This window comes from Plectropomus leopardus, chromosome 4, assembly GCF_026936395.1.
Source record: "Plectropomus leopardus strain MGB_pleo_1.0 chromosome 4, ASM2693639v1, whole genome shotgun sequence".
Classification (NCBI taxonomy): Eukaryota; Metazoa; Chordata; class Actinopteri; order Perciformes; family Serranidae; genus Plectropomus; species Plectropomus leopardus.
Genome location: NC_142179.1, coordinates 31,486,529 through 31,513,199, shown reverse-complemented (window position 1 = coordinate 31,513,199; position 26,671 = coordinate 31,486,529). Strand labels below are relative to the sequence as shown.

Below are 26,671 nucleotides of genomic sequence, written 5' to 3'. Positions count from 1 at the left end.
AGTGAAACATATCTGTAGCTTGTAGCTTCCATCTAAAAAATATCTGTTATTGCTTTCAGTGACTGTGATGACTCCTTACAGCAGTTGCACTAAATAAATCGTAGACGCCTCATGCAAGCTCCTCGCACTGCCACATGTCAGCATAATCTGAATGGTCAGCCGGCACTGATAGAGCCCTGCTAAAGAGCTGTCAGAGGGAATCATTAATCCCAAAAGGCAGCATGAGACAGATGGTGCGATGATGGAGGATCGATGCTCTCCCCGGCATCCCGACTGCTTCTAGCGGCCGGCCCGGAGGCAGGAAGTGGGCTAATCCGTCAAAAGAAAGTTCCAGACTAAACACGCGAGTGGAGCCTGGGCCATCTCCTGCTCCCCCAGCCCCCACAGCTGCGCTGCATGTACTGCCCCTGTACAATCTGGATGGTACTGGAGGGGTTAAAATAGAAAGGAAGAAGAGAGAAAGGGAGAAGTAGGGAAGCGTTTGTTCATGCGTTTCTGGTTGAGGGAAGCTTTATGAGGACTTTGACCTTCCCCCCTCAGGGCCTCTTTAGGAGGTCCCCAGCTGCAGGACGGAGGGGGTGGAGCCTATGTGAACTATACATAACAGTTCAAGAAGCCCCAGTTCTTTTGAAAAGGCCCCAAAACCAGACCCCTCTCTGACTGAGGGTCTTGGTGGCAGCAGTGTTCCCAGCATGAAGCTGAGAAAACTTTCTCTGTACGGTCCTGTGGTCTCTTTGTGGTCCATGTTCCATTCCAGTTCAATGGCACATACCATACATATTAATCCATTAATCATATGGGATATCTTGAGGACTGTTTATGCTCCTTTAGTCCCTCTAATGCACTTAGACACAGGGTCTGACATAACAACACCAGATGCGGGTAGATTTTCCGTTTGGCGAGTAAATCTCGGAAGGCTATCTGCCACACTGGCAGGTCAATGTTTGTACCAAAATAGTCATGTAATAAAAAACTATGCTGAGCGTCTCTACCGCCTTTAGGTGTCATTTAGGGGTGCACAGCTCTGCCGCTCCTAAGTTGCTCTCTTTCTCTCTCTCTCTCTCTCTCTCTCTCTCACACACACACACACACACACACACACAGTTGTACACCTGTGCCGGTGTGACGAAACCCGACCGTTTCGAGCCCTGCTAGTTTTGCCGCACTGTTTACTCCATAGTTTGAACCAAGATTGCAAACTCTTTTTTGCCTCCTACATTGTCAGCGGCAGTAGCATTAGTTCCACTTTTTCCATTCTTACATTTCACAGTAAAAGTTCTACACATATACACTGCATTACTGCTGACCAGAGTGAACTTTCTGACATGCTGAGGCTGTGGTGTTGAGTTGTTCAATATATTTCAACAATTTCACTTTCAATTTTAAGTATTTAAGTTTTTATTCAACATAATACACTTCTAACTCAAATAACTGTAATGGAAAATGTGCATGTGAAATAAAAAAAGGCAATTTATCATTTTGGCTGGTAAAAAAACATGCTTGGCTGGTGTTTTTTTTCATATGCCAGTCACCTTAGCCAATGAGTCAAAAAGTTAATTTCAGACAGTGCTTGGACAGTTGTTTTGTTCCCCTATGGTGAACTAAATCTTTACTATAAATATTATACTGAGGCCTGGGCCAGACTGCTTACTTCAACCTGTGTGTGACGTCTTACTCGCCGAAATGTAGTGAAAGGTATTATGTTGCTGGCAGGATGTCAATACGACTATCAACAGATCATTTTCACTGTCTATTTTTGCTGCCAACTCTGTGCGTCACACTGAAAAAATAGAGAAGAATCTAGAATCTCTAGATGAAGCCCCAAACCTGTTAATGTGAGCACCAAACAAACAGAACAAAAGCGCCATTACGCACTGCTCAGGCAGGCAGGGTGGCCAAGGCGTGAGATAATTACGGCCCAGTCTGGTCGTCACTTTGGGTCAAATTCAGCCACAGCACCTCAATTCATCAAAACTCACTTTACCAGCTGTTCTTCTACGGTAAAGATGCAAAGAAAATTAGACTGTGCAGCCTGTGGTGTCATCAATCACGGGCTTAAGGATCACCGGGTGCCTTATTTGTCCATGGTGCTGTCCAGAGAACAGTCACATCTGCAGCTTTAACCACAGTCCCTGCAGGAAAGCCAATTACAGTAATGACACACACAAACACAAGAGAATACACAGGAAAATTTGCACATGCATGCACACAACAAACACACCCACACTGCGCAGGCCAACGTGACAGCGCATTTGGTCATGAAGAAGAGTTTTTCTTCCTCCGTGACCCTCAGTCCGCTGTTGTATAAAACTGCTTTTAATCTAGTGAAGAACTCTCCTTTCACCATCATTAGCGCTACAAGCATCTTTTGACAGCATCAAGGATAATCAAACCTGTCTGATCATGGTTTCATCCTCACTGAAGAGTGTTTATGTCTCGTAAATTAGAGCACCATGTTGTGTAACAACCAAAGTGTTGCCATTATGTAATCACACCATTATTAGGGTATGAGATTATCATGTAAATATTGTCACTACAACAATTATAGCCCCAATGTGGCCACAAGCACAACTTTATTTAAAGTGTAACGAGTTCTACTTGTCCGGCTTTCCGGTCAGAATGTGTGACTGAGCCTCCTCTGCTTTCTCCGAGGCGAGTGGCTTTCTTATCTGCCCAATCGAAAACATGGATCTTGTTGCTGGCTTCCAGCAGCACAGATAGAGAGGTGTTTATTGGACACAGCCAGGGAAACCATGAATCCCACTCCCTTATAAACAGGGCTACCCAGTACGTAGCCTGCAGACAAACACTGAGTAAATAAGCCAGGGATCCAATTGATGCTCCTCTGTAGCCTCCAGTGTGTGTGTGTGTGTGTGTGTGTGTGAGGGTGTCTGTTTGTGCATTTGCGTGTTCAAGACAGAGTGGGCCGACACTGTATCTAAACCTCACCTCTGGAGGATTTGGCAGCAAAAAAAGCACAAAAAAACTCTCAATCAGCCGAGCAGTCATTAACAAGGGACTGGAAGTTCATTGTACCGAATGTAAACCAGGGAAATTCAAGAATGTGCATGAAGTATATGCATGCACACAGGACTCATACAGTATGCAACCTGCACACATTTTTTGAGCAGTGGCACACTGTAGAGCTGAATAGGTAGAAAAACAACCAACGGCTCGAGCAAGATAATAAGCTGCCATCTCATTAATGCGCCGCTTCTTCTCCCCAAACATAGCAGTATGAAAGCATCCGTCTGCAGCATCCCTCGCCCCCTCCCTCCAGCTTTCCAATTTACTGCCACTCACCTTTTTTTAATTCCATCAGCATGATGATGAAAGCTGAGAGAGCATTATGGTCCTCGCCAGTGGTCAGACAGTGAGTGAGCGAGCGCATGGGGCCTGCATCGGTCACACTGTCAGCCAGCCAAATGGGTTAGGACAGAGAGAGGGGAAGCCAAGGCAGAGCGGCGGGGTAGGGAGGGATATCTGTAGTGCCAAGGGTTGAGTGGCACAGACCCCTAATGCTCCACAGAACATGACCACAGAGTCAACCACAAAAACCTGAGGGTGTTCATATGATACAGAGCGAGCCCTTACAGTGTGCTATGTATAGTTAAGTGTAATGCTCACTGGGGTCAAATATTTCACATATTTCTTCATGTTTGTTTTCAGCCACTTGGTGGACCAGATGTCTGGTTTAGTGTTGCATCAGGAGATTACAGACAAAGTAAATCACACCGTCTCTCAAAAAAATAACCATAACAATGGTAGAGCTGCCACAATTGATCAATTAGTTGTCGTCAACTATTAAATGAATTTCCAACTAATTTGATTGATTAATCGGATGGATTGATTATTCAAAAAAAATAAAGTTCTCTCTGCTTTTTCAACCTGAATATTATAATATTTGTTTCTTTGCTCCACTATGATAGTAAACTCATTATCTTTGGGTTATGGACAAAATAAGACATTTAAGGACATCACTTTGGGATTTGGGAAACACTGATTCACATTTTTCACCATTTTATAAACAAAACTAATCGATTAACTGAGAAAATAATCAACAGCTTACTCGAGAATGAAAATATTCATTAGTTGAGATCCTAAACAATTATGGCATGATTTTTAGAACAGTACTCTTTATGAGAACCACAACATGCAATATGAAATAGGAGTGCAATAATAATTTTGGCTACCAATTAAATTGTGATTAAAAAAAAAATACTAATAACTGGTTTAGGCCTAAAACGAGGGTTGAATTAAAACACAATATGTTATTTCCAAAGTATAAATTCCAAAAATATTCACTGGTTCATGCTTCTCAAATATAAATATTAGCTATTTTCTTCACCCTCCATGATTGTCACCTTTATATCTTTGGGTCGTGAGACATCTGGTGAACAAGGATTTTAATTTGTCAATTAGGATCCACGACAATTGTGAGGAACATTTTTTTTCCCTATTTTATGACATTTCATGAACAAATTAATGAATGGAGTAATCAAGAAAATAATTTCTGGATTAGTTGATAATGAAAATAATTAGTTGAAATCCAAAATTGGTTCATTGTTAGTTTATAATAAAAAAGAAAAGAAAAAAGAAAAAAGATTTCCAATATAAAAAACAGAGAGATGCAGGAAATCCTTACATTCGGCAAAAAAGGTATTTTTTATTATTATCATTTTTTCTGCCATTATAGGAAGCAATACAGTAAATCAGTAAGCTTTTTTGCCATAATACATCTGTTTGGTTCTTCAAGCCAGTTAAACAAGGAGGTATGCAAACTATTTGACTGAGCTCTTATATGGTGACCTATGGAGTTACATACATGTAGGGTGCCGATGAGGGTGCAATGTGGATGGCGGTGTGGCAGTTATCATGTAGAGGAACATATATGGTCTCAGCTGCTCACATGTAAATACAGTTCAGGTTACTTAAAACCAAAAACAGGCACCCAGTGAATGAAGAAGGTGGGCAGGACAGGCGGCTCTTGGGGGTAGATGGCGGGTGGAGTGGCAGATACTGTGACATGTCGAGCCGTGTTGGGTCATGGGTCATGCAATAAGAACAGCCATGGGAATGGTATGGGAAACATGGGGAGTATGGCCAGGCTGTGTGGTGGGAAGGCCATCTGGTATCACCAGTCATCAGCCACCTTCCACCATATGATCGTGCCTCTTCCAACACCCTCTCGCCTTCAAAACACAACGGTACTCATCACCCCCCCACACACACACACACACACACTTCTCCCATCATGCACCCAACCCCCCAGTAAATGCCCTTTGCATTGATGCTTTCTCCACAGCTATTGACCGTTCATATGTTTCCGGTCATTGGCATTATTCTTGCATGACCTCCACTCCCCAAACAATGCCCCTCCTCATGCTCTACATGTCTTCAAATATTGATCTGCACAGCATCTTCTGCAGTCACAAAAGGGGAGCCTGAGGAAAGGAACGGAAAAGAATATGCAAGGACGGTCGAGCTGACATACAAAAACACCCCCGCAGAAAAAAGAAAGATGGAGAGAAGTTTGACAGATTTTTTTAAATTTTAGTAAGAAATCAAACAGCCTCAGAAAGGGGGGGGGGGGGCTCAGAATCTGCAGCCCTGCTAGCTGTCAGGAATCTGGCAGTAACCCGCAGTCTGAAGACAAGACCTCCTTTAGTCTTTGGCTGAATAACTGATGAATTATTCTGTTATTCAGATGGGTCCTTCTAGCTCACAGAGGAAAAGTAAAGTCGGTTTTCTGATAGACCTTGGCAAGATGATGACTATTGGATTATTCATAATGTTTTCCTTTCTCCTTCACGACAAATCTGTTCTTCTATTTTTCATGAGCAAGAGATGCTTCGGCCACTGCAGCTAAATTCGGAGAATTTGGGCGCTACCCTGCTGGTGTAAAGTTCTAAAATAAAGGGCAGTTTATATATAACTCAGACATGGTCTGGTGCAGGCTCCCCCACTAATTGAGGGCTATGCAGTAATCTTCAGTGGGCTAAAACTCATTTACCGTAAGCTCTGCTGCAGCATTAAGATGAGGTCAAGGCAGATCGGCATCTCTCTCGTCTCCCTTCGCTATCTAAATTCTAGTGAATTTAAGCTACTGGACGTCCTCTGGGACATATAGAGTACACTATGGAGAATCTCTGCTAAACGTGGCAGCTACCAGGGGCTCCAGTAATCTGAAAGGCCCAACAAAACTAGCAAAAACAAGAAAGATGGCAACAAAATTGACATCACAGACACTAACATTGATCCTTATTTGGCTCAAGTGTCACTTGGACACACGTTAACCCCCCCTTTCCCCTACAGCACTGCCCAAGCAGGTGCTCCCTCACTGAGGAATGTCCAGCTGAGTTGAAAAGGCCGGCTTACCATGCGAACTATCTCTGTCTAAAGGGGGTCACAGGCGTGGGGAGGCATCCTGCACCTCCCCGACCAATTCTGGGATGCATCTGGGGAGGCCAAACTCTCAGGTTGTTGACATACATTTCATTCTATTCACATAATCCAAGCAAGGATTTCAACAAGCAGCATCTGTCCTGCTTTTGATCCATCAGCTCACACTTCATGGACAGCCTGCAAACTTATCGAAACCAAGGGATGGAAAGAGCTGAGGGTGTGTGAGGGAGAAAAACAGCTTCTCTTTTTGGCTCCAGTTATCTGGTGGCACTCATCCACAGGGGCAACTGTTAACGTATTATTATCAGAGCAACGTGGAGAGCTGACAGAATGTTTTTGTCTGCCAGACAGGGGTTTGGTAACTCCACCCCTCTCAGCCCGGTGGAGGAGAGCGCCGCTGATGAGAAGTTGACCTTATTCAATCAGTTTTTTTTCTGCCACTTTCTTTCTTTTTGGATGTCTGTCTTCCTTTTTTTTGATGCATCTGAGCACTGCCAAGCTCGGCGGGGAAAAGAGCGTTGTGATGGTGTAGGCTGCCTGTGGATGCGCTTCAAACACAGGGAACACTTCCAATAATGTATGCACATTATGCCCTAGTACGCACACACCCACACAGACACAGTAACACACTCGCAAGAGCTAACAAAAGCACATTCCTGCGGTATCTGTGCAAGTGGAAGACAAAAGAGTTTAATGCCATGTCTCTCACACATTTGGTACTACAGCCTGCAGGCAATAAATCCTGGCCTGGGCTCATTCACAGCCTCGAAGGCGATGACCAGGGACAAACTTTCAATACTTCACCGCTTGTCCCATGATCACACCACTCATTCTATAGGTGGTACTGACATGTGTGAGCCCATGAATGTGTCAAGAAACTCATAAGTCACAATGCTGCTTTACAGTCCTGCAAGACCACCCCCAACACACACACATGCTGTACACACACACACACACACACACACACACACACAGACGGCCACCACTAAACATATCTCATGGTCATGACTATTTACAGCATCAAATGGTCACTTAGTGGTGGAAGTACTCTGTCCTCCTCACTGTATCTGATGTCATGCAGCAGCACATATACATGCATATTTCATTCATCCATACGTGCACACACAGTACACACGCGCGCGCGCACTATGCTCCTGAAGGACATCGAGAAATCTGAGAATCTCTGCTCTCATGTATAAACAAGGGTGAAAAAAAGCTATGGAAACGACTTAAAGAGTGATGATACTGGGTAAAAATGATAGGTATGCAACAATACCCAAACAATAAGGAATCAGTTAGGAGGAGAAGAAAGACAAGAAGAGTCAGAGAGGCTAAAGACACGATGAGAGCAGACCCGGCAGACACAGCAACACTAACCTGTTTCACTTCAGCAGGCATGGTCCTGAATCCCCCCCTTCGCTCCCGACAAAATAAAAACCTCCCGGGGAAATGTGTGACAACTATTTCCTGGTCTCGGAAAAACTTCTCCTTTCCCTCCTCTCCTCCTCTCGGCTCCTCGCGCTTTCCTTGTCTATTTACGTTGAGTTTTCCCTCTGTGAGCGCAGAGGCAGCAGCTCAGACGCAGGCAGCCATCCTCTGCTCAGCTGTGTCGAGCTCGTGACAGTCAGCGCGAGGAATATAGGAAGTGTGGCCTTGTGCCTTTCAAAATAAAAGCGCGAATTTAGGCATACCCGTGAAAGGAAGCTTTACTGCTTTTTACAGCTGCATATCTTCTGGCTACTACTACAAAACAATGAAACACCCAGATTTTTTTCGAGGGTTGTAGGTTGAGATTTGGCTTGGGTGGTATGTAATATTTTATATCTTCATACCTTTCTGGTATATGGTATATGGCAGTGACAGTGTAGCCTACGTGTGCGGCAGTAAATAGAGAAATAGAGACCCATAAAATGTTAAGAAAGGTAACATTTTCCCACCAGTTTTCCTAATTAAACAGATATGCAAGTGTACACCTTTTGAATTTAACTTTCTCTTAGTCAGGGAAGACAATTAAGCAGGGACCTGTCCAGAGAGTGGCCTGAGGTGGCAAGGCCCACCCCTAAAATCTAATTGGCTATCCCAGGTGGCACCCTGTAATGACTGCCTACCTGCAAGTTTGACAAATTTAATACATTTTTGTTTATAGGTGCAATTCAGTCTCAACCTGAGATGCAGTAATGGGCCACCACAGTGTCTAACCTGCCAAAATACCATAGAAGAGAAAGAAGATCTGTTTTGATTTGGAGCGGAGCCGCAAAGCAGAGCTTTATTTTACATTTATATGGTGTCACTCTGTTTTATTGTGATTTGGTAGGTCTATTTAACTTTTAAACTAAACTATAGACAAGGATGTAAAATACTGCAATGGTAGTACTTAAAGTAGGTATGGGTAGTGGCGACAAAAATGGTGAATTAAGCTGAGCCGACGCGTGTGCCCGCAGCAGTGCTTGTATTTCATGCAACCCTTGCATGAGTCAGTGCCCCACTTGGGCCACCCCAGTAAATACACCATTTCACTAAGTTAGACGTAACCATGGTCTCCATGGGGAAAAAGGGCTGATGGCCACTGGCTGATGTGCTGAGGTGTCTTTAAGCTCAGCTGTCTGCTCCACTAGTAGAAACCAGAGACTGGGGTCTGGTGGTGAATGAGTTTAATAGAAAGAGGAGCTCTGTTTTAAAACAGCATTGAAAAACAAACCATCTGGATTTCTAAATACCATGGTACACCTTAATACTGTGATACCACCAAAGTTGAGACAGTGTTGTTAGAATAGGAATTGGTCTACTAAGATTTTGAGGTTATTATTACTTTTTTATGTCTTTTGAACAAGTCTGAAATCCAAAACATGTCAACCATGTTTCACAAGCTTTGACAAACATTTCCTTTAAAAAAAAAAAAACAAATGTCAAATGCACAAAGAGGAATTTGAATTTGCAGTCAAACTCAGTGGAAGTATGACTGATGGATCATTTCTAGCACAAAGCTTTTTATTTTTTTATTTTTTGTTCTATAGGGCATAAAAACAAATGTGCAACAGGCCCTTTTTTCATTAAGACTGCAATGCTTTTATTTTGAAAGTGAAATCACCCTCCATCCAGTGTAATTCTGACTCTCTCAGGCTCCTTTGACACAGCTGAAAAAGAGGGATCTAGCTTTCTCCTTTGCTGAGACGCTGTCCAAATGTATGGAATGGAGAGGGATGGAGGGCAAAGGGAGCCGTTGGCCGTGAGGAATCCCCCCTCTCTAACACAAGCAGGAATCCAAGAGGAATGGAGCTGAACTGAACTGTGTGCATTTGCACACACGCACACACACTCACTGAACAAAAAAAGTTGGCCAGGGTGAGAACAAAAACCTCAGGGGCTGAGAGAGAGGGGGGGAAAAAGGAGGTGTGTTAATAGAAAGGAGGGTTCCCAGACAGGCAGCAGGAGCTGGAAGTGTAGCAGCTCTCTCTCTCTCTCTCCTCCTCTCCCTCTCTCATTGGGTCTATGTCTGGCATCTTAGTGGGGTGGGACCAGCTCCCTCTATGCACTCCAGCTGCGTCTGTCTGTCAATCTGCCGACCCCTCCCCCTTGTTGGCATAGAGAGAGAAAGAGAGAGAGAGAGAGCGAGAGAGAGAGGAAAAAGAAGAGGAGATGGTGGGGGGACAGAGGCTCACACACAAAACAAAAGTTGGCCCTATTGAGGCAAAGGCACCCAATACTCTGCACATTTTTACACCCCACAAACACACATGCACACACACACAGCTCCTTTTCTCCTCCTCTTTGTCCCGTTCCTCTCACTGCACTTGATATAAGGGAGGGGTGGGACGTACGTGAAAGAATTCACATTCAAATATCTATGACTGTGACCAAGACTGACAAGGAATGTTAATCTACTAACGTAGATGGAAGCTTAACCGAAGACAACTTTGAGGGACGTCTGGATTTACGGAGAGGAAAAAAAAATGACTGGACTTAAAAAAAGAAAACATAGAAAGGAGAAATGCCAAGCGGAGGGGAAATGGCTGAGGTTTCGCATTCCACAAGCCTGGTATTTCATCTCCCCGAATGTTACTGCTCCATTTGTTCTTAATGAAAGACCTGGCCCACCATGCACCATTACATTTAGATCTATTTACTTTCAACAATACCATTAAGAATCCATCCAACCAACATTACCTCCAAAAAGTGGTTTAAAAAAAAAAGTCTTAAAACTTTGACTGCGGTGCATTATTTCTCTTATGTGATGTGCAATATCACATTCCATTTAAGCCATTTAAGCATTAAGTGAGTTTCATAACCCTGTTTAAAAATCCATTAAGTGCTGTGGAATGCTCTTGGGAGCAGATTAGAAAAGACACGTTGCTTTTCATTTTCTCCGTAAATTTGTACACGTGTGTTTTGCCTGTGTCCAAATTATACTTTTATGTTGTGAATATTGTTTTAAGGAATATTTGCCAAATTCCCATGCCATCTAGACTTAAATGAGACAATAAGTATAGTCAGCTCTGTGGGGCTGTATTTAAGCAAAGTGGTTCTTTGAGCGAAATGCTAATGTAATGTACTGATGGACAACGTGACAGCTCCCCGAAAGTGAAGCCAAAACATCTCAACTGCCCCCTGGTGGCTGGTTGCAGTATAGGTCATAAATACTGCCCTCTCCATGTTAGCGAATAGGACACAGGCCAAAATACACATCAAATAAATTTTTCCCAAACATAGTTTCTGTCATTTCATATAGTTCTTATCATTTTAATACACTGATGCATGTTCAAGTGTTTCTTTTTCTGATCAGTTTGGTTTAAATTAGTTATTTGATGCTATGAAAAGGGGTTTGATGTCATGATTGACAGCTATGTGTGCTAATCTGCTAATCAGTGTATTTGTGATCAGTGGGGCTGCTTGTAATTGGTCAAACGGGTGTATGGGCGGGAACTCAATACCGCAAAAAACGCACTGCACAGACTCTGGCTCCAAATGATGTCACCAGCACAATCTGGCAGTGGCCGTATCCAGGATATTTTGGCTACAGTAGGAGGAAGTGGGGATGCATTGACCATTTTCCTACTTTCTATTGTTTAGTTGATATAATGTTTCCTGTGGGTCAGGGGGGGAAAGCATCCTATGTAAACTTTCTTGGTTTAGTGTGTTAGCATGTTAAATTTTGCCAAGTCAATTTGCAATATTCAATTTCAATACCACTAACGCAATGTACAGCTAAGGCTGATAGGAATGTCATTAGTTGGTTTGTTTCTAATTAAAATGTTCTTTTCTCTTTTCATACACAAACAGGTACAACCCACTAAAGCTGAAGTAAAAATAGACAATGCAGGTTGGGGTTAAACTCAATATCCAAAAAGAGGAAATACGATGTCTTATCTTAAAATAATTTCTAGAATGTGTTAAACATCACAGGTCGGTGATACTGTTTCCAGGAATACCTGCTGCAGAAAAAAGCTACTGTAGTCTATTCTCTCGAGTATAGCCAACCCACGCCTGGGCCTTGTAAAGTAAATGTACAAGGTGTATGAATAATCCAGGAGTTGTAATCAAAGCTCCTGAAGTCAGCTTTACTCTGTCAGGACGTACGGTGTGAAACAGATGGTAGAAAGGTTAATGTTCAGCAACAAGGCGTGCTTTGACAGCCAGACACCTCCAATGAAGCTGCATCTGTTAAAATCATGTTTTTCTCTCCCATTCAAGATGCCAGATGCATAGAAAAACAGAGAGAGAGACAGAGGAGCAAAAGCAGATAGAAAGAGTAGACTGAAGGCAGAAGAGGCGAGCCGTTTGAAAATATATATGGCGCTTCATTACAAGAAAGAATGTTTTTATAATCTTCACTTTCAAAGGAGACTTTAATGACATCTAATTTTGAACAGAACTTCAAAAGCTTTTCCACTCTGCCAAGAATACATTTCTCGGGAAACCCGACGTTACCTTCAAACTTCAATAAAGACCAAATATCCAACTACACACAAAGCAGGTCTGCAAAAAAAAAAGGTGTTTAAAAAGTGATTTTCAAGACAATACTGCTGCTTTAAGTTCTTTAAGACAATGACTGCACAGTGTAGGGGCCCTGATGAAACAATAATGAATGTGTAAGAGTGTATACAGGGCCAAGATGATCTGCTCTGCTACCGGCTGACTGCTGTTTATTCTAACAATGGCACAGCTTGCAAAAAAAGCCCTTATCTAATGACTCTTACTATCATGTTTTATTTTCCCCTTGAAAAATGGCTACTCAGCGATGCAGAGGATTACAGTCCAATCTATTGGGGGGTTTTGTCTTCCAAAAAGGCAATTTTCCCTTCATTTAGGGAAATAAAGCTCTGTTTAAATGACATCACTTTAGATCAAAAGGTTCTATTTTCTGTTTTTATGTCGCAATACTGTAATTGCACAGCAAGGTTTTTAATACAACCATAACTGGATTAGGCTTTTTCCTGATTCTTCATCTTCTCGTGCGTAATTGGGGCACTGAATGAGGCAGAAACAACAAATTCTGAATCAGTCTTGGGGCTGACATGCATCAAATCAACTTTTACACCTCCAGTTTGGATTTGTAAGAGTTTTTTATTGGTCTAAAAATTATTATATTTAATCAGTTGCCCACCTTTCCGCTAAATTTCATGATAGATCCTTGAGATTTCTCGTTAATAAATCAGCCAGCAACTGGCAAAATGTAATCTCCTTTTAAAAGGTACAATTCCTTTTTCAAGAGTCCGTAGAAAGTGTTTATATGCTGGTTCACGATCCCCAGTTATATGGCAGATTTGTCAGCCACTGCATCTAACAATCAGTCTCTAAAGTTTGGCTAAATGTAGGCTAGGGAACAACTGGCATGACAATGTTTTTAAAGGGGTCCCTTGAACTTTCATCTGAAGATATCTGAATGAAAATTGCTTTTTTTGGGTACCCACAAGTCTTTCCTAAACTTGAAAAGGCTTGTCCCATGTAAATGATTGGTTTCTTACAATCAATACACTCCTTCAAAGTAAAGCTATGTATTTGTCTTTTTAAGAAATTGACAATCAGCCTATTTGAAGAACTACAAATCACCCAACAGATAAATAAATGTACAGATAAATACCATAATAAAACAGGATTGCTGGAACGCAGAATGTTAACTGTATAAATAAGCATCTAGTATATGTACTAGTGTATCAGTTTGAAAGTCCTTAACTCTCCATATTAACATTTAACACATATTTAACAGTTTTTAAATGGTCTACATACTTAATCAAATTACTAAAATTTCATTTATGGCTTTTTGGTTTTGGTGTGCACCCCAAGATTCTCAGTGGCCCCGCCTGGCCACCCCTACAGAAACATTCTGGGGCTACCACCATCTGTAAATCAGTGTCTGAGAAATTTGGTATTTACTTGGAAAAATTATGAAGGTTAGCTGTATTTGTATTTGAGATTCATCTAAAATTCAATACATGGAATATAAGTTTATATTCAGCACAGAATGATCAGCTTGAATGAGGCACTCTGAAAAAGAGGACTTTCGAGAGCAGTGCCGGTCTTTTCACACATTCCTGCGCTATTACAATCAGCCCCTACACAACGAGTATCACTCTCAGACACTCCATGTGAGACAGTTCACATACCAAGCCCTATCACCCTTTTCAAACGTGCCAAAATATCAGGAGAGCCCCACAGCCTGGCTTCAACTTGAGACAAATTACACAATTTTTTGTGTGTGAATCAAAACAGCAAAGGTTTGCAAATTCCAGTCTCTGTGATGTTCAGTCTTTTTCAGTCTGTCCAGCAGTGAAATGTGCCTCTGCCTGAGGCGATGACAGAGCTCATATAGTCAGCCCGAGTGCAAAGTCAATGGATGCATGCGTGGCTCCGACTAATTGCTATAATCTGATGCTATACCACCTCCTCTCCTCCACTGCACACAGGTGCAAGAGCGAGGATTTACTGAAAATAGCAAACACCAAGAGGTTTCCTTCTGTTAACATTAAATTAAGAACTTAAATTTTAGGCTAATTCCAGGTAAAGCACTCAGCTGAGAGTTACGGCCGCCCCCTCCTGAGCTGATTCATCTACAATTTAGTTTGTGGGTCTTTTGGGGACTTTAAGTTGATTTGTCTGCTTTAACTGAGTGCAGAGTTTATTCTTTCCAGGAAGTATGAATGCACTTCTGGCATCCAAACACTTTCCACAAATGTTTATTTGTATTTTTTAATTAACACTAGATCCCAAGGCCGGTTTACACGTTTGCATGTATTTGCTGAGTGACAATGATATGAAAGACACACTTTTGCAGTTTATGCTTGGCTAAAACTCTCTGATTTACTTGGCAGCAGACCATTCACGTTGTAGTAACCTTTAAGAACACACTGGGGTGATATTGAAAAGAAGTGTTCGGCTCCAAGTCCCTTATGCTATTAAGGCATTTGTAGTCTTAAGGAATGCTCTGTCCAATAAAGTGTGAATTTACTCCTGCACACCTCCCAAAACAAGGCTCAGCTGCTCCTGCTCCTTGTTTGATGAGCATTTACATGCTTGTAAGTCATGTAGTAAAGTTGTCGCACCAGTATGTTGAACTCGTGAGGATAATTAAAACAAGGCTTTGAAGTGCACCTCCAACACTAATACAAAATTCCAGGACTGTTTTCAATTTTTTCAGTGAAAAGGGGTCAGCCTTGCTTTGGTTATTCTGCTGGACACATGGAAGGGTGAGGTCACATTCCTCAGGTGGCACCGGTGTCCTGTGATGGTGAGGGGGTTTTATTTTAAACACATGGGCTACAGTTTAGTCTCTGAACTCAGCTACCAAGTCCCTTACTCATTCAGGCTGCCATGGTGGTCATCTTCAAGTAGAAATGTTCCACAAACTTTCAGTTTGCAGTGGCCCTCCGAGATACTGAACCTTTCTGTTCACCTATGCGAGTACACAGAGAGGATGTCAGGTAAAGGAAATGGGAGCAGTGTTCACATATCCCTCTTAGTGCTTTTAGTGTGCATAATGGTTTAATGGATTGTGATCAAATGACAGTGAGGTGCACCAGGACAGGCATTAAGTCCACCAGCGTTGGGGCTGATTTGAAGGATGAAGGTTTGAGCCGCCCCAGAGGAATATAAATAGCCCCGCAGTACAAAAGGCTTTTCTGCTGCCCCCCCCCCCCCCTTCAAACCTCTTTCTCCCTGTTCTTCTCAACAAGGGGCAATATGCGTAACACCAACCTTGAGTAAAAATTCCTGTCCTTCCATGTCAGGCCCTGTACCGAGCTGAGACACTGAAAGGACTTACTCTCTACCTTGAGCGGTTAGAAGTGTGATTCATGGGCCATCGCCTCAAACTGGACTCCTAATGCTGAAGTGGGGTGAATAAAAGATAACCTAGAACATAAATGGCAGGCTCTACTTAAATTTAACCAATGTAGTGGGAGGAAGGAAGTGGTTTAGCTCTTTCAATGTTTAACACATTTATTAGATTTGTAAATGGGTTGGATTGCTTTTAGAATCTTTTAGACCATGGCATACTATAAGAAAGAAACGAAAATTGAACTAGAGATTATTGGACAATCCACTCCTCCACCTTAACCCCAGTACATCTTCCCAACCTGCGATTTTAGATCCTCACATGGGGTTGTGAAATGGGCAGAAAATAAAATAAAAACTAAATTCTGTTGAAAAAAATTCTTTTAGACTTTTCTCCGATCTTTGCATCTTTCTTATGAAATAGTGTATAGTTTAGCTCTTCAGGCTTCTGAAATTTATTCAGATGAAACAGTCAGAGAGGACAACAATTATTTTTTGACTGAAGCGCTAACAATTATAAACATGCGACCTGTGACAAGGGTTCACAAGGGGATATTGGGTCAAATAAGGTGCAAAAATGTTTGCAACTGAGGAATGTCAGCCAGTAAGTTTATGCCCAAAAGCTACTGTCTGTATCAAAATCTATTTCTGGATTCACCCTGTAAGGGGCGATTGTCTAGACCAGAGATAGCCGCATATGATCTAAATGGTTTCATTTCTATTCTGTGTGTAAAACTGTTTTCTGCTGGCATTTATATCCCTTGTGAATATATGAATAAGCTTAGCTGAGGCCTATTCATTCTGGCGGCCCATGGGGCGCATCTGGCCTAGAAGCAACCTCCAAGTGGTCCAGCAAACGCAAATCTGATATGTATGAGAAAACACGTACTGTAAATTACATAAATCATCTAGAAGTAGCTAACGAGTGAGCCATCTCACATCCTTTCACCTTAGTTGGGTTACACGTGCAGTACTGATTGAGCAGGATGTACAGATAGGTATAGCGACGCTGCCAATCATGTCTTTCACAAATTAACATTTTCTCATGTGACAGAGTTCAGACCAAGCTTAGTTACTTTTCAAAAAATTTGGGCTGTGGTCAAACGTGCGACCTATGTCTGCTCCTAAAAACTTTTCCTTGACCTCAATGGAAAACTTCAAGATGTTAGGTGAGGTGAGTTGTGTGTGTGTGTGTGTGTGTGTGTGTGAGTGTATGTGTGTATAAAGCATGTGTGTTGGATAGAGAGGGGAGAAGGGAATTGAATAACTTTGGTTTAGGTCATTGGGCCACACTGCATTATTTAGAGTAAGGTTAAAATAAAGTTGGTTTAAAATATCTACTGTTTCTATTACTGTGTCCAGTTTGTTGTCCACTGCTAAGTCACATACACTGCCAGAAATCCAAACCAATACTACTTTCAATACTGAAGGAAAATATTATTGTGATCCCTGATTTAAAAGACATCAGAAATTCCTCCACCTCTTTAAAAAATTGAGCTTATTGTAGCATTATGTACATAATGTCTGTATTTTTCAGTTAGACTGAGTTCTGGCTCTGAGAAGAAGTGGTGTGATGTTTCTGGCAAACCGTGTATCTGGTGGAGGTAAATACTGCTGCAGAAATTCAAATGCTGTTCATATCTGTTTAAAATGCACAATGTATTTGTATTCATTTACATCATTAATATCCAGAGGACCAAGTAACCTTTAAACTGCTGTGAAGCATGATTAGGTGCTCCATATGGAACCATGGAAAAACAAGCAGCAACATTATTAGAATTTAAATGTGACTTTTCAGAGAGGAAAGCAATGTAGGAGGAGTATGGGAACAGTGTGGTATACAAAAATAAACAATGGAGCCACTTTCACACCAAGGTAATTAGGGTGTTTATGGGAGGAGAAAAAGTTCCTGATGGCACAGTGAGGGAAGAAGACAGGGGAAGATGGAGGAGGGAAGGGGGTAAACTAAGGCTCATTGTTAGGCAGGTGATTTACGAGGGTACAGGGGCTCCCGGGCCCTGCCAGTGGAAGGATAGATCTTCTGTCACTATAGCACCCTTAGCCCTTTGTTCCCATTGTGCCTAGACAGGGCTGGGGGGCTGCGGGGATGAAAGTGGGTGGAGGGCGGCTGGAGCGATTGTTGGTTGAGTGCTGCTGTGCCATCGCAGGGCTGGGGCCTGTACATCTTCACCACAGACAGCAGCACAGATCAAAGGCTGCACTGTTCCCTCTCTCTAAAGCTCACAAGCCTTTGAAAACTTCCCACAACATTTGCACAAGGGGATGATATGCCTCCGCAATGCTAGAAGCCCTCTGAATATAGCATCTGAATACCAAACGCCAACATTTAATGATACCCACAGTGCAAGAAATTGCAGTTGAAGTGCGCTTTTCAATGCAGCCTGGTGATTGTATGCACCATGAGATGGAATCTATGCACGTGCCAGCCGGGCAGCGGCCGTGGGTAGATAGATAAGGCGTCTGGTGTATATGAAATGAGGTCACCTTCTCCCTTAGCTCCAAACAGACGTGGTTGTCTGAGTGCTGTCTGCCTTTCTCCACACATAGAGCTGTCACCATGCACCACTTGACCTTTCAAAGCCTCGGCGATAACGCTCCTCCGGGCAAAAATCAATTACCGCAGGCAAACGCAATATCAAATGAAGAAAGGGTATGATCTTGGCATGTGAGGGGTCACATGTTAGGGCTGGCGATGGATGCAGATTCAAAGGCGCCTTGGTCCGTGTCACTGAATCTCTACTGATAATTTCATCAGGAAAGCTAATGGAGTATCCGACAGCGCTGTTCTGATGTTTCTCACAGGACGGCGCAGCGTAACCACTCTAATTCTCTTCCTTGGCTGCAATTTATAAAGTGTAATATTGAAGTGAATGGGGATCAGAATTCAATTAGTGAAGTCTTGGAAAGTAGGGCAATGCTGTTTACAAGAACCTCTCCCACACTCATTGTTCCAATACAATGGTAAGAGTGTCTTGTGGTGATCTACTATTTTATACCCTGTGTTAACATCACACAAGGTCAAACATGTTGAATCACAAGATTCTGCAATCCTTGTCAGTTGTGTGCCCACCTGCTAAGCAAGGTGAATTGTGTTCATATCATAGAGTGACTTCTTTGTGGTGGGATTATTATATTTGTTCCCCCCTCTTTGTAGGACAAATATAAATCTTTGGAAACAGTAAGCAGTATGCTGTACCTTTAGCCAAAGAAAACAACACTGAATACCTAGCTTCAACTTAAGTCTCAAAATGTCCCTTATGGTTAATCAAGATGAGACAGTTTTGCTTTAAGCTAAATGCTAACTTAAGCATGGAAACATGCTGTGACAATGCTACCATGCAGACTTTTTTAGGTTACATTTTCAGCGTCTTAGTTTAAGATGTGGATACTGACATTTGTTAATTATCACTTCGGTTAGGTACCATACTCACTATTTTTAAAGGTATTAACCAAATAATGTCAGTACTGTCAAGTACCAATTCATGTTATATCAAATGGTGACAAATTTCAGTACATCTGGGTAAGAATGCCGGGTTCAGGAAGGAGACAGGAGCAAAGTTAAGTGCCCAGAGGCTGGGAAGCTGCTTGCAGAACTCCATGGTTGACAAAAGAGCTCCCTAGAGCCATTGAGTTCAGAAAGGAGGCAGAAACACTGTAAAGTGCCTCAAAGCTGGAAAACCGAAGCTCTGCTGTTTAAATGTGAATGTTAAAAAAACTGAATTATCCCTAAACACAATGTATAGCTGCGGCTGATGGTAATGTAATTGATTTTGCATTTTTTTTGCAGTATTGGCCCTATCCAAATTTGATCTGATAATGGCACTGAATGAAAAGTCAGAGGATCACCAAAGTTGTTGCAGCTCATCCTGACGAGACATGAAGGTCTGATTCCAATTTCATGGCAATTCAACCAATAGGACGCTCATTAAAATCATTAGGGTTCATAGTCTGGAAACCATGAACATCCCTCCAAAACTTTGTTCGAGTACATTTGGTAGATATTGAGGTATTTCACTGGATTTGTAAAAAATTTTTACCTGCTGGTAATACTGGATGACAAATCAGAGAAGGTCTTTCAGATTCATCTTCTGGCAACCTTGAATGTTTGTTCATGGCTGTCTATCCAATAGCTGTGGATATATTTCACAAAGAAACAAAAATGTCAACCTCATGGTGCTAGAGGAAAACCAGGGGATCACCAGGTCCAGTAGATTCTATCCTCTGGGGACCATGAATATGTGCACCATATTCCAATCTTTATAATAGGCACTGAAATTTCATTATATTTCATATATTAGTCGGGACCAATGTGGTGGACCAACCAACCAACATCACTATCCCAAGAGCCATGCTGCTAAATTTGCCAAATACTATTCCCTATTATGCAACAGTTTTGTGTTCACATGAACATTAACCAGAAAATTTGTCGCCAAACTCAACACTTCGAAAGGCTACAAATCTTGTCAACTTTAAATTTGAGCCGGAAATGACTGCTATATTCTCACTTAATACTGTCAAACCATCACTGTATGATTTATTGGAGTCATTTGGCCGCCGTCCCAGGCCATGCCTCACTCCACATCCAGGCTGCACAGGACAGAAGAGCCTGCAGTGTTAAACTCAACAAACTGAGGGCGGGAGCCTGATGAAAAAAGGAAGCAGTGTTTCAGAGCATTGTTTGAAGTGGCCATTCATACAGAGCTGTGCTGACGTGTCTGAAGTAATCCGCATCAATCTCTGTGAAGATAATTTTTCTCATGTTTATTTGCTACCCACCGGCCCTGCTCTTTCTAGCTCGCCTGCGTTAAAAATGCTGACAATACTGATCTAAATAATGAAGGCAAATTAAAGTGTGAGCTGCCCGCTGATGTTTGGACCCAATCTGTTGCAAAATGAGCACGGTGTAGCGGAGCGCTATTTAGATTAGTGGCTTATCACTCTCATTAGGCCTCTATTTGAATCTGATTTTATTAATCAAACATGGTCCACTTTTGCGTTTCTGACCCCGACTTTAAGTAATGGCAAACCTCATCGAGTCTGGCCCTGGGGCTGTGAGTCTGAACCCTTGGTTACTGATCCGTGATCCATTTTAATCCATCATGTAGCCTGGGGAGTGTGTGTGAGTGTATGGGGGGAACTAAGCAAGGAGAAGAACCTGATGCATTCCTCATCGCTCATACCTACTCATTAGGTGAATGGAGTGGGTCTCACAGTGCAGCACACACACACACACACACACACAAACACACACCCACACACACACCCACACACACACACACATTTAGACAAGACACAGCACCTCTGGCACGTGCTGCCAAGCTCTCAGGTCGCCTGAGAGCAGACACTGATCTAACCGCCACCCCTCCCACCCCAACATCCAATTTGCTTTGGCATTTATAGGTGTTTATGATAAAGTGGATGGTCCAAAGCCTGGTGACCAAATGACATTTCAAAGTGATGTAAAATGGGGCATGGTTATGTGGGCAGTACCCCGTTATGCCCAATTGACTCCCCAGTGTGGAAACAGTCTGGTTAGCCAGGGTCATTCGTGAGTGAGGGTTAATTCACTGCCTGTCGTATTAAGCACTGTCCACTAAATCATGGACCAGTTTATGAGTAAGGGAGGGTATCTCACTCTCAGTCTGACATCCCTGTTCCATCAAAATTAAACATGTGTATGCAGGTTTTTTAAACACAGTAAAAACTGTTAAAAAATAGGCAATAAACGGCTTTCCCATTGCCAGCAGGCTACAGCCAACGCTGCAGTAGACAAGTATGCCTTTCTGTGTATTTTTACTGGTGAGTCTGACGTCATGGACATGTCCAAAAACATGTTAGTAAACAGTAGAAAGCTGTATGGAAGCCAGTGAAAATGTTTAGGTGGTTAGTTCTTTTTTCTATCTCTTACTTATTCAGAGTGATTGCACATTTACCCTGTTTGGTTCAATTAAAACAAACTCAGGTTCACTTGTGCGGTAAATATGGTTCGTTTGGGCTAGTGTGACACCTGTCTATTGAACCCTGGTGTGGACCAAACAACCAGTTGGTCATGGTCCGCTTCCAAACAGACTCTGGTGCGGTTCATTTGTAGTGTGAAAGAAAATGAACCAACCACAGGATTTTACGATAGCAGAGATGTGATTATAGCATGATTTTAACAGCTAAATCAATAATAAATCCATCTGCTAATCATGAGATCTGTCTGTGATCTCATAATTGATCCTGATAAAGGCAAACACTGCCACTACAGGCACATGCATCAGCACAGCAGCAGCAGAGAGAGTGTGCTTTCATGTTATTAATGCAGTCAGTCAGTTGCCGCAATTGAGTGGAGTTTTACAAAACTTAAGCTTATTAAAAACATACCTGCGTTCAACAACAGGACCGGAACGTCGAAATGGCGTGATACTGATAACAGCAATCATCTGCTTGCATCTTGCTGTTATCAGAATCACTGCAGAACTCTATCATAAGTATGTCTCGCATGTCTCTGTAGAGCCTTCAGCAGCTGCTGAAGAATGCATGTTCTATAATTTATAGTTCATAAAGTTTGGTTTTTCTTCTGTTATATGTGTGCATAACAACAAAGCAATATGCTGAGGGCACCCACATGGGAAGCAATGGCCCTGAAAGTATTCGGTTGATTTACAGTTGAATGATACTTGAATAGTAATTATTTCTCTTTGTGCTCTTTGAGATGCCAAACAACATAAAAAGAAACACTTTAGAAGCATTAAAGGGCTGCACCTGAATTTAATTTACCCACATGGGTCCTGATGATGCAGGATGAAAACGCCAAAACTGTCAAATCAACGGGCTACCTGTCATTCTGCACGATCTCATGTTTACTCCTCTTGGGTTGTTTGTCACAAGTGTGTGTGAACAGGACCTTAATCACAACCAAAATGCAACAATGTACTATTTTTCCCCAAGGTCAGGGCCGAATGAACCAAACTTGGTGCTGATGAAATTTGGCAAGATGTTTGAGCATCGTTCTGATGGAGACGGGCGGTGTTTTGTAGTTGTCCGTTATTGCATGACGCTGACAAAGACACTAAAAACAGGTCAAGATGCTTTCCATTCACACACACGCAAGCACACAAATATATAAAAGCAGTAGATCACCCCTGTGGTGTGTGAGGGGATGACAAGTTTACTTTACCCTGCTTTACTTTTCCTGCATCCTCTTCATTATCCCTTCATGAGGCCAAATTGGCAGCAAGCCCTTTAAAAATAAACACTGACACGACTGTTAACAAAATGTGACTGCAGGCAAATGCAACCACAGGCAAATGTAGGCGCAGCAGTTTCATCTCTGCAAGTCTTGCCCTATCAATAATACATGAGAGTGCCTCCTTTACCATGATTAAAGGTGATGTATCTAAGTGCCACAGGTACTGCATCGCCAAACTGCGCTTTCAAATTCCGGTTAGCGAAACATGTGTACATTCTGAGCAGGTTTCTTTTTTTCCTGCGTAAATCAATGGGCTGTTGTGACTGCTGACATTTTTAGGGGATTACAGCTGTCTCATTTCTACATCTTACACTTCCTGCTCCTGCAGAGTCAGCCAGCATTGACAGGAGCCCTGGCCAGGTCTCTAATGTCCCTGAGACTTTGGCCAGAGCTGGGCGAAAGGCCATGCCCAATCAGCAGCACCACTAGACAATATCAAAGACCAGTGGGCAAAAGGAGATGGGATTGGATGGCTAGCAGTGGTGTAGAAGGAGGAGGTGAAGGAAGACAGCATGAAAGGTTGAATCTCATCAGCACGCTTTTAATGATGAGTCACGATATAGCAGATTATTGCACAGCATCCAGGGCAGTGGGTTCAGACAACAGGAACAAATGTCCCAAATCACAGAGAGATTGAAGAGAGAGATTATTGAGGCCCACCAATGATGAAAAGCAATGACCGTGAGCAAACATGGCGATGGAATGAGCTCACTCAGATGGAAGGAGGTTCAGAGAGGTAGGTAGGGAGGCGGACACATGGTAGCGCAAGTTGGCGGGTAAAAATGACAAGAGTGGGGGGTTGGCCAGCGATGCTGGCATCAATTACCTGCATCACCACCTGCTGCCATGCTAGCGGTTGGCTGGTAGGGGGGTTGGGTGGCAGGTTGGCGCGCTCTAGCTGCAGAGTGACATTACGACGCTCCTCCTCGAGGGCTCGGGTCAGCTGCTCAAAACGTGCCTCCTGCTCTTTCACTGAAGCCAGGATGCTGGCGGCCGAGCGAACATCATAGTCCTCCATGTCCTGTGTTGGTCGCAGTTGTACAGATCTTCCATGTTGGGAAGGGGGGGAAGAGAAGGGAGGAGGAGGGGGCACACCAGGTCATTAAAGACACTCTGACCCAACAGGCTGGGCGAGTGGCATCGACGGACTGATGCAAGTCAAATAAAAGACTTACTTATTGGCCAAGATAGGACATTGATGATTTGGCATACAGCACAAGCTTTAAATAACCATCATGAACAAAAAGATCAACATGACACATCAAAATGGAACGACTAGGATGGCTGACTGGATGACTGGGGAGGTGGGCTCATGGTACATATAGTCTGTCTGTTACAGTCAAATCTGTTTAAGTAAAACTGTGCGTTCCAATACCCTGGAGGGACAAGCTCAAATTCTCCCCACAAAGGGTGACTACATGGGGAAATCTCTGATATTCCAAGCGGAGACATTAATGAGGATGCTCTGCTGGGTGCCAATTATGTTTTTGCTTCAGAAGTTGGAGCCTTTCTTTTAATTAAGACTAACCCGGCACAGCATACAATCCAATCGAGTTTTGCTGAAACAAAATGGAAATATGATCCACTAATTCCAAGTGCAACAAAGGGACTGAAACAGCACAGTGCACACTCACAAAAACAAAGATTCTTGTTTTTGGACATCCAAAAAGTGGAAAGGAATGATCTCACCCCTACAAATGAACAATCACAGCCTGCGTGGAGGAATGACACTGTCATTGGGTACAATCATGCACAGAGCCATAATGCAATCTGACACACAAGCGCTGTTGCAGGCACGATGCAACACATGCAAGCATCCCACAGCCACCCAAACGGACACCTGGGCCTGGTACCACCCACACACACACACACACACACACACACACACACACACAAACACACAGGCTACCTATCATAAACAATCATGATTTCGAGATAACAGTTGCAAGCCACAGTAAGAATCACTGTCACACACACCCTGATATCCATAACGGATGGTGGCGTGATATCAAGGGGGTTGACGGCACAATAACAAATGGGGTTAGAAATAGTGAACCACAGAAATACAGACCTAGTAGATAAGCAGTCTGAGAGGTGTTAGAAAACAGACATCCCCCACTTTAACAGGAGCAGAAAGGTGAGACAGCAAGAAGAACGGAGAGCTGGGAAAGAGGGGGAAGAAAAACAGAGGGAAGACAAAAGAGAACAAGCCAGAAGTTAAAACAGAAATGAAAAGCAACAAGCAACATGTGGTTCTTCTCACTGGGTTGTATGTAACTTTATGGTGAGCCCAAGTCGAATGAAACAGGTGCAAAAAGTGTTTGAAATCAGCACAGTATCATCTACATACATTAAAAATAGACAACCTTCATTCATTCACCATTAATTTCTTTAAACAGTTCTTTAGAGTATGCTTTTTCACTGTTAACGTGCATCTTCAGAGTACATGTCTAGTGTCTAACAATGTGCGCAGCTACTCCAGTTCCCCAGACAAGGCCAGAACCTCCAGGGCTAAAAAATGAAGCCAATGGGGAGGTGCCAAAAACTGCAGTTTTTTGGGGGGATTAATTTTTATATAACTCATTAATAAAAAAAAGGGGGGATGGGCGATTGAGTGACAGTCTGAGCCAGATCCACACCTCACTCCTCCACAGCTCCACCCTCTTTGTCCACATATGTTCACTTCAAGAGGACCCTAAATCACTTATGTAATATTGGTTTGATTTAACTGAATATTTGTTTAATAAATGATGGGAGTCTTTTGCTGGTTCCTGCATTAGTACCTAAATTTTCAAACCTAATGCCAGACAAAACATTAATATTAGAAGATTGTTTTTAATAACTAAAACACGCAACTAAAACACTCGGTTAAGGTAAGGTAAAGATCATTTTTGCAGTTACATAAATGTAACCATTCATTGCAAAACAGGAACCCTTCCCATCTACAGCATAAAAACTGGTTGACCTCCATGTTTGCTTTTTCTACACAGGAGCTACACATTTCTATTTAACAAAATATTTTACTTTACACCATTTTGCCAGCAACATTTTTCACAAACAGAGCACAAGTGATGTGTGCTTTTGTATGCGGATGTAACATAATGTTCTGGCCTTGGATCGGACTTCTCATTCAGAGAGTGAAACAGATGTTTGTCAAGTAATCAGCCAAACAGAAATCACAACACAAAGCAGCGGTCAGCATGTCATCCCGGGGTCAGCTCGGGCCAGTAAGCATCTTTTTGTGATGAGATGGGTCATTGTATCCAAGATATCTCAGATTTGTGAGAAGAAATTACAAATGTAAATATATTGCAAGTGCACCAGAAGTTTAAAAAGAGTAAAGTACTTCACAAAAAGCAGGAAATGACACTGAGTCAGGAGAAACAGTATATGAAAGCATTTTGGATATCCTCCAGCTGATCCTGCCACAGAAACAGACAAAGATTGAGGAGGGCTGCTTTGGCTCAGCAGGGGATGATCGATGCAGATGCAGCCATTAGAATCTTAAACAGGTCGGATTACAGAAACAGAGCGTGTGTGTATCGAAGTATGTGTGTGTGCATACGCAGGATTCATTCTTCACCACAGGACCTGGTGAGCGTGAGGCCCTTATTCCCTTTGAAGCACACAATCCCTCTTTGATGTTTGTTGCGCGCTGATCATTTATTTATCTGGAGTGGAGTCTCGTCTGACACGACTCTTCCTTCACTAACGCAATAACATGCTGAGGAGCCGGTTTTCTCA

At 42.6% G+C, this 26,671-nt stretch overlaps 1 protein-coding gene across 8 annotated transcripts in view; it reads right to left on the bottom strand.

The window, feature by feature from the left end:
* The window catches only part of arvcfb (ARVCF delta catenin family member b), a 253,471-nt gene that overhangs the window by 120,474 nt on the left and 106,326 nt on the right, over positions 1–26,671 (bottom strand). For 5 of the 8 annotated variants that reach the window (XM_088077113.1, XM_088077114.1, XM_088077115.1 and 2 more), the window contains exons 4-5: positions 24,999–25,089; positions 23,754–23,973 (exon numbers count right to left, since the gene is read on the bottom strand). The exons of 2 other annotated variants lie outside the window; for them this stretch is intronic. In XM_088077113.1, the coding sequence (XP_087933239.1) occupies positions 23,754–23,945 (192 nt within the window). In that variant the 5' untranslated portion in view covers positions 23,946–23,973; positions 24,999–25,089. Of the gene's footprint in view, positions 1–7,782; positions 8,030–23,753; positions 23,974–24,998; positions 25,090–26,671 lie in introns of those variants that run through there. One more of the 8 variants, XM_088077116.1, reaches the window with a different exon arrangement.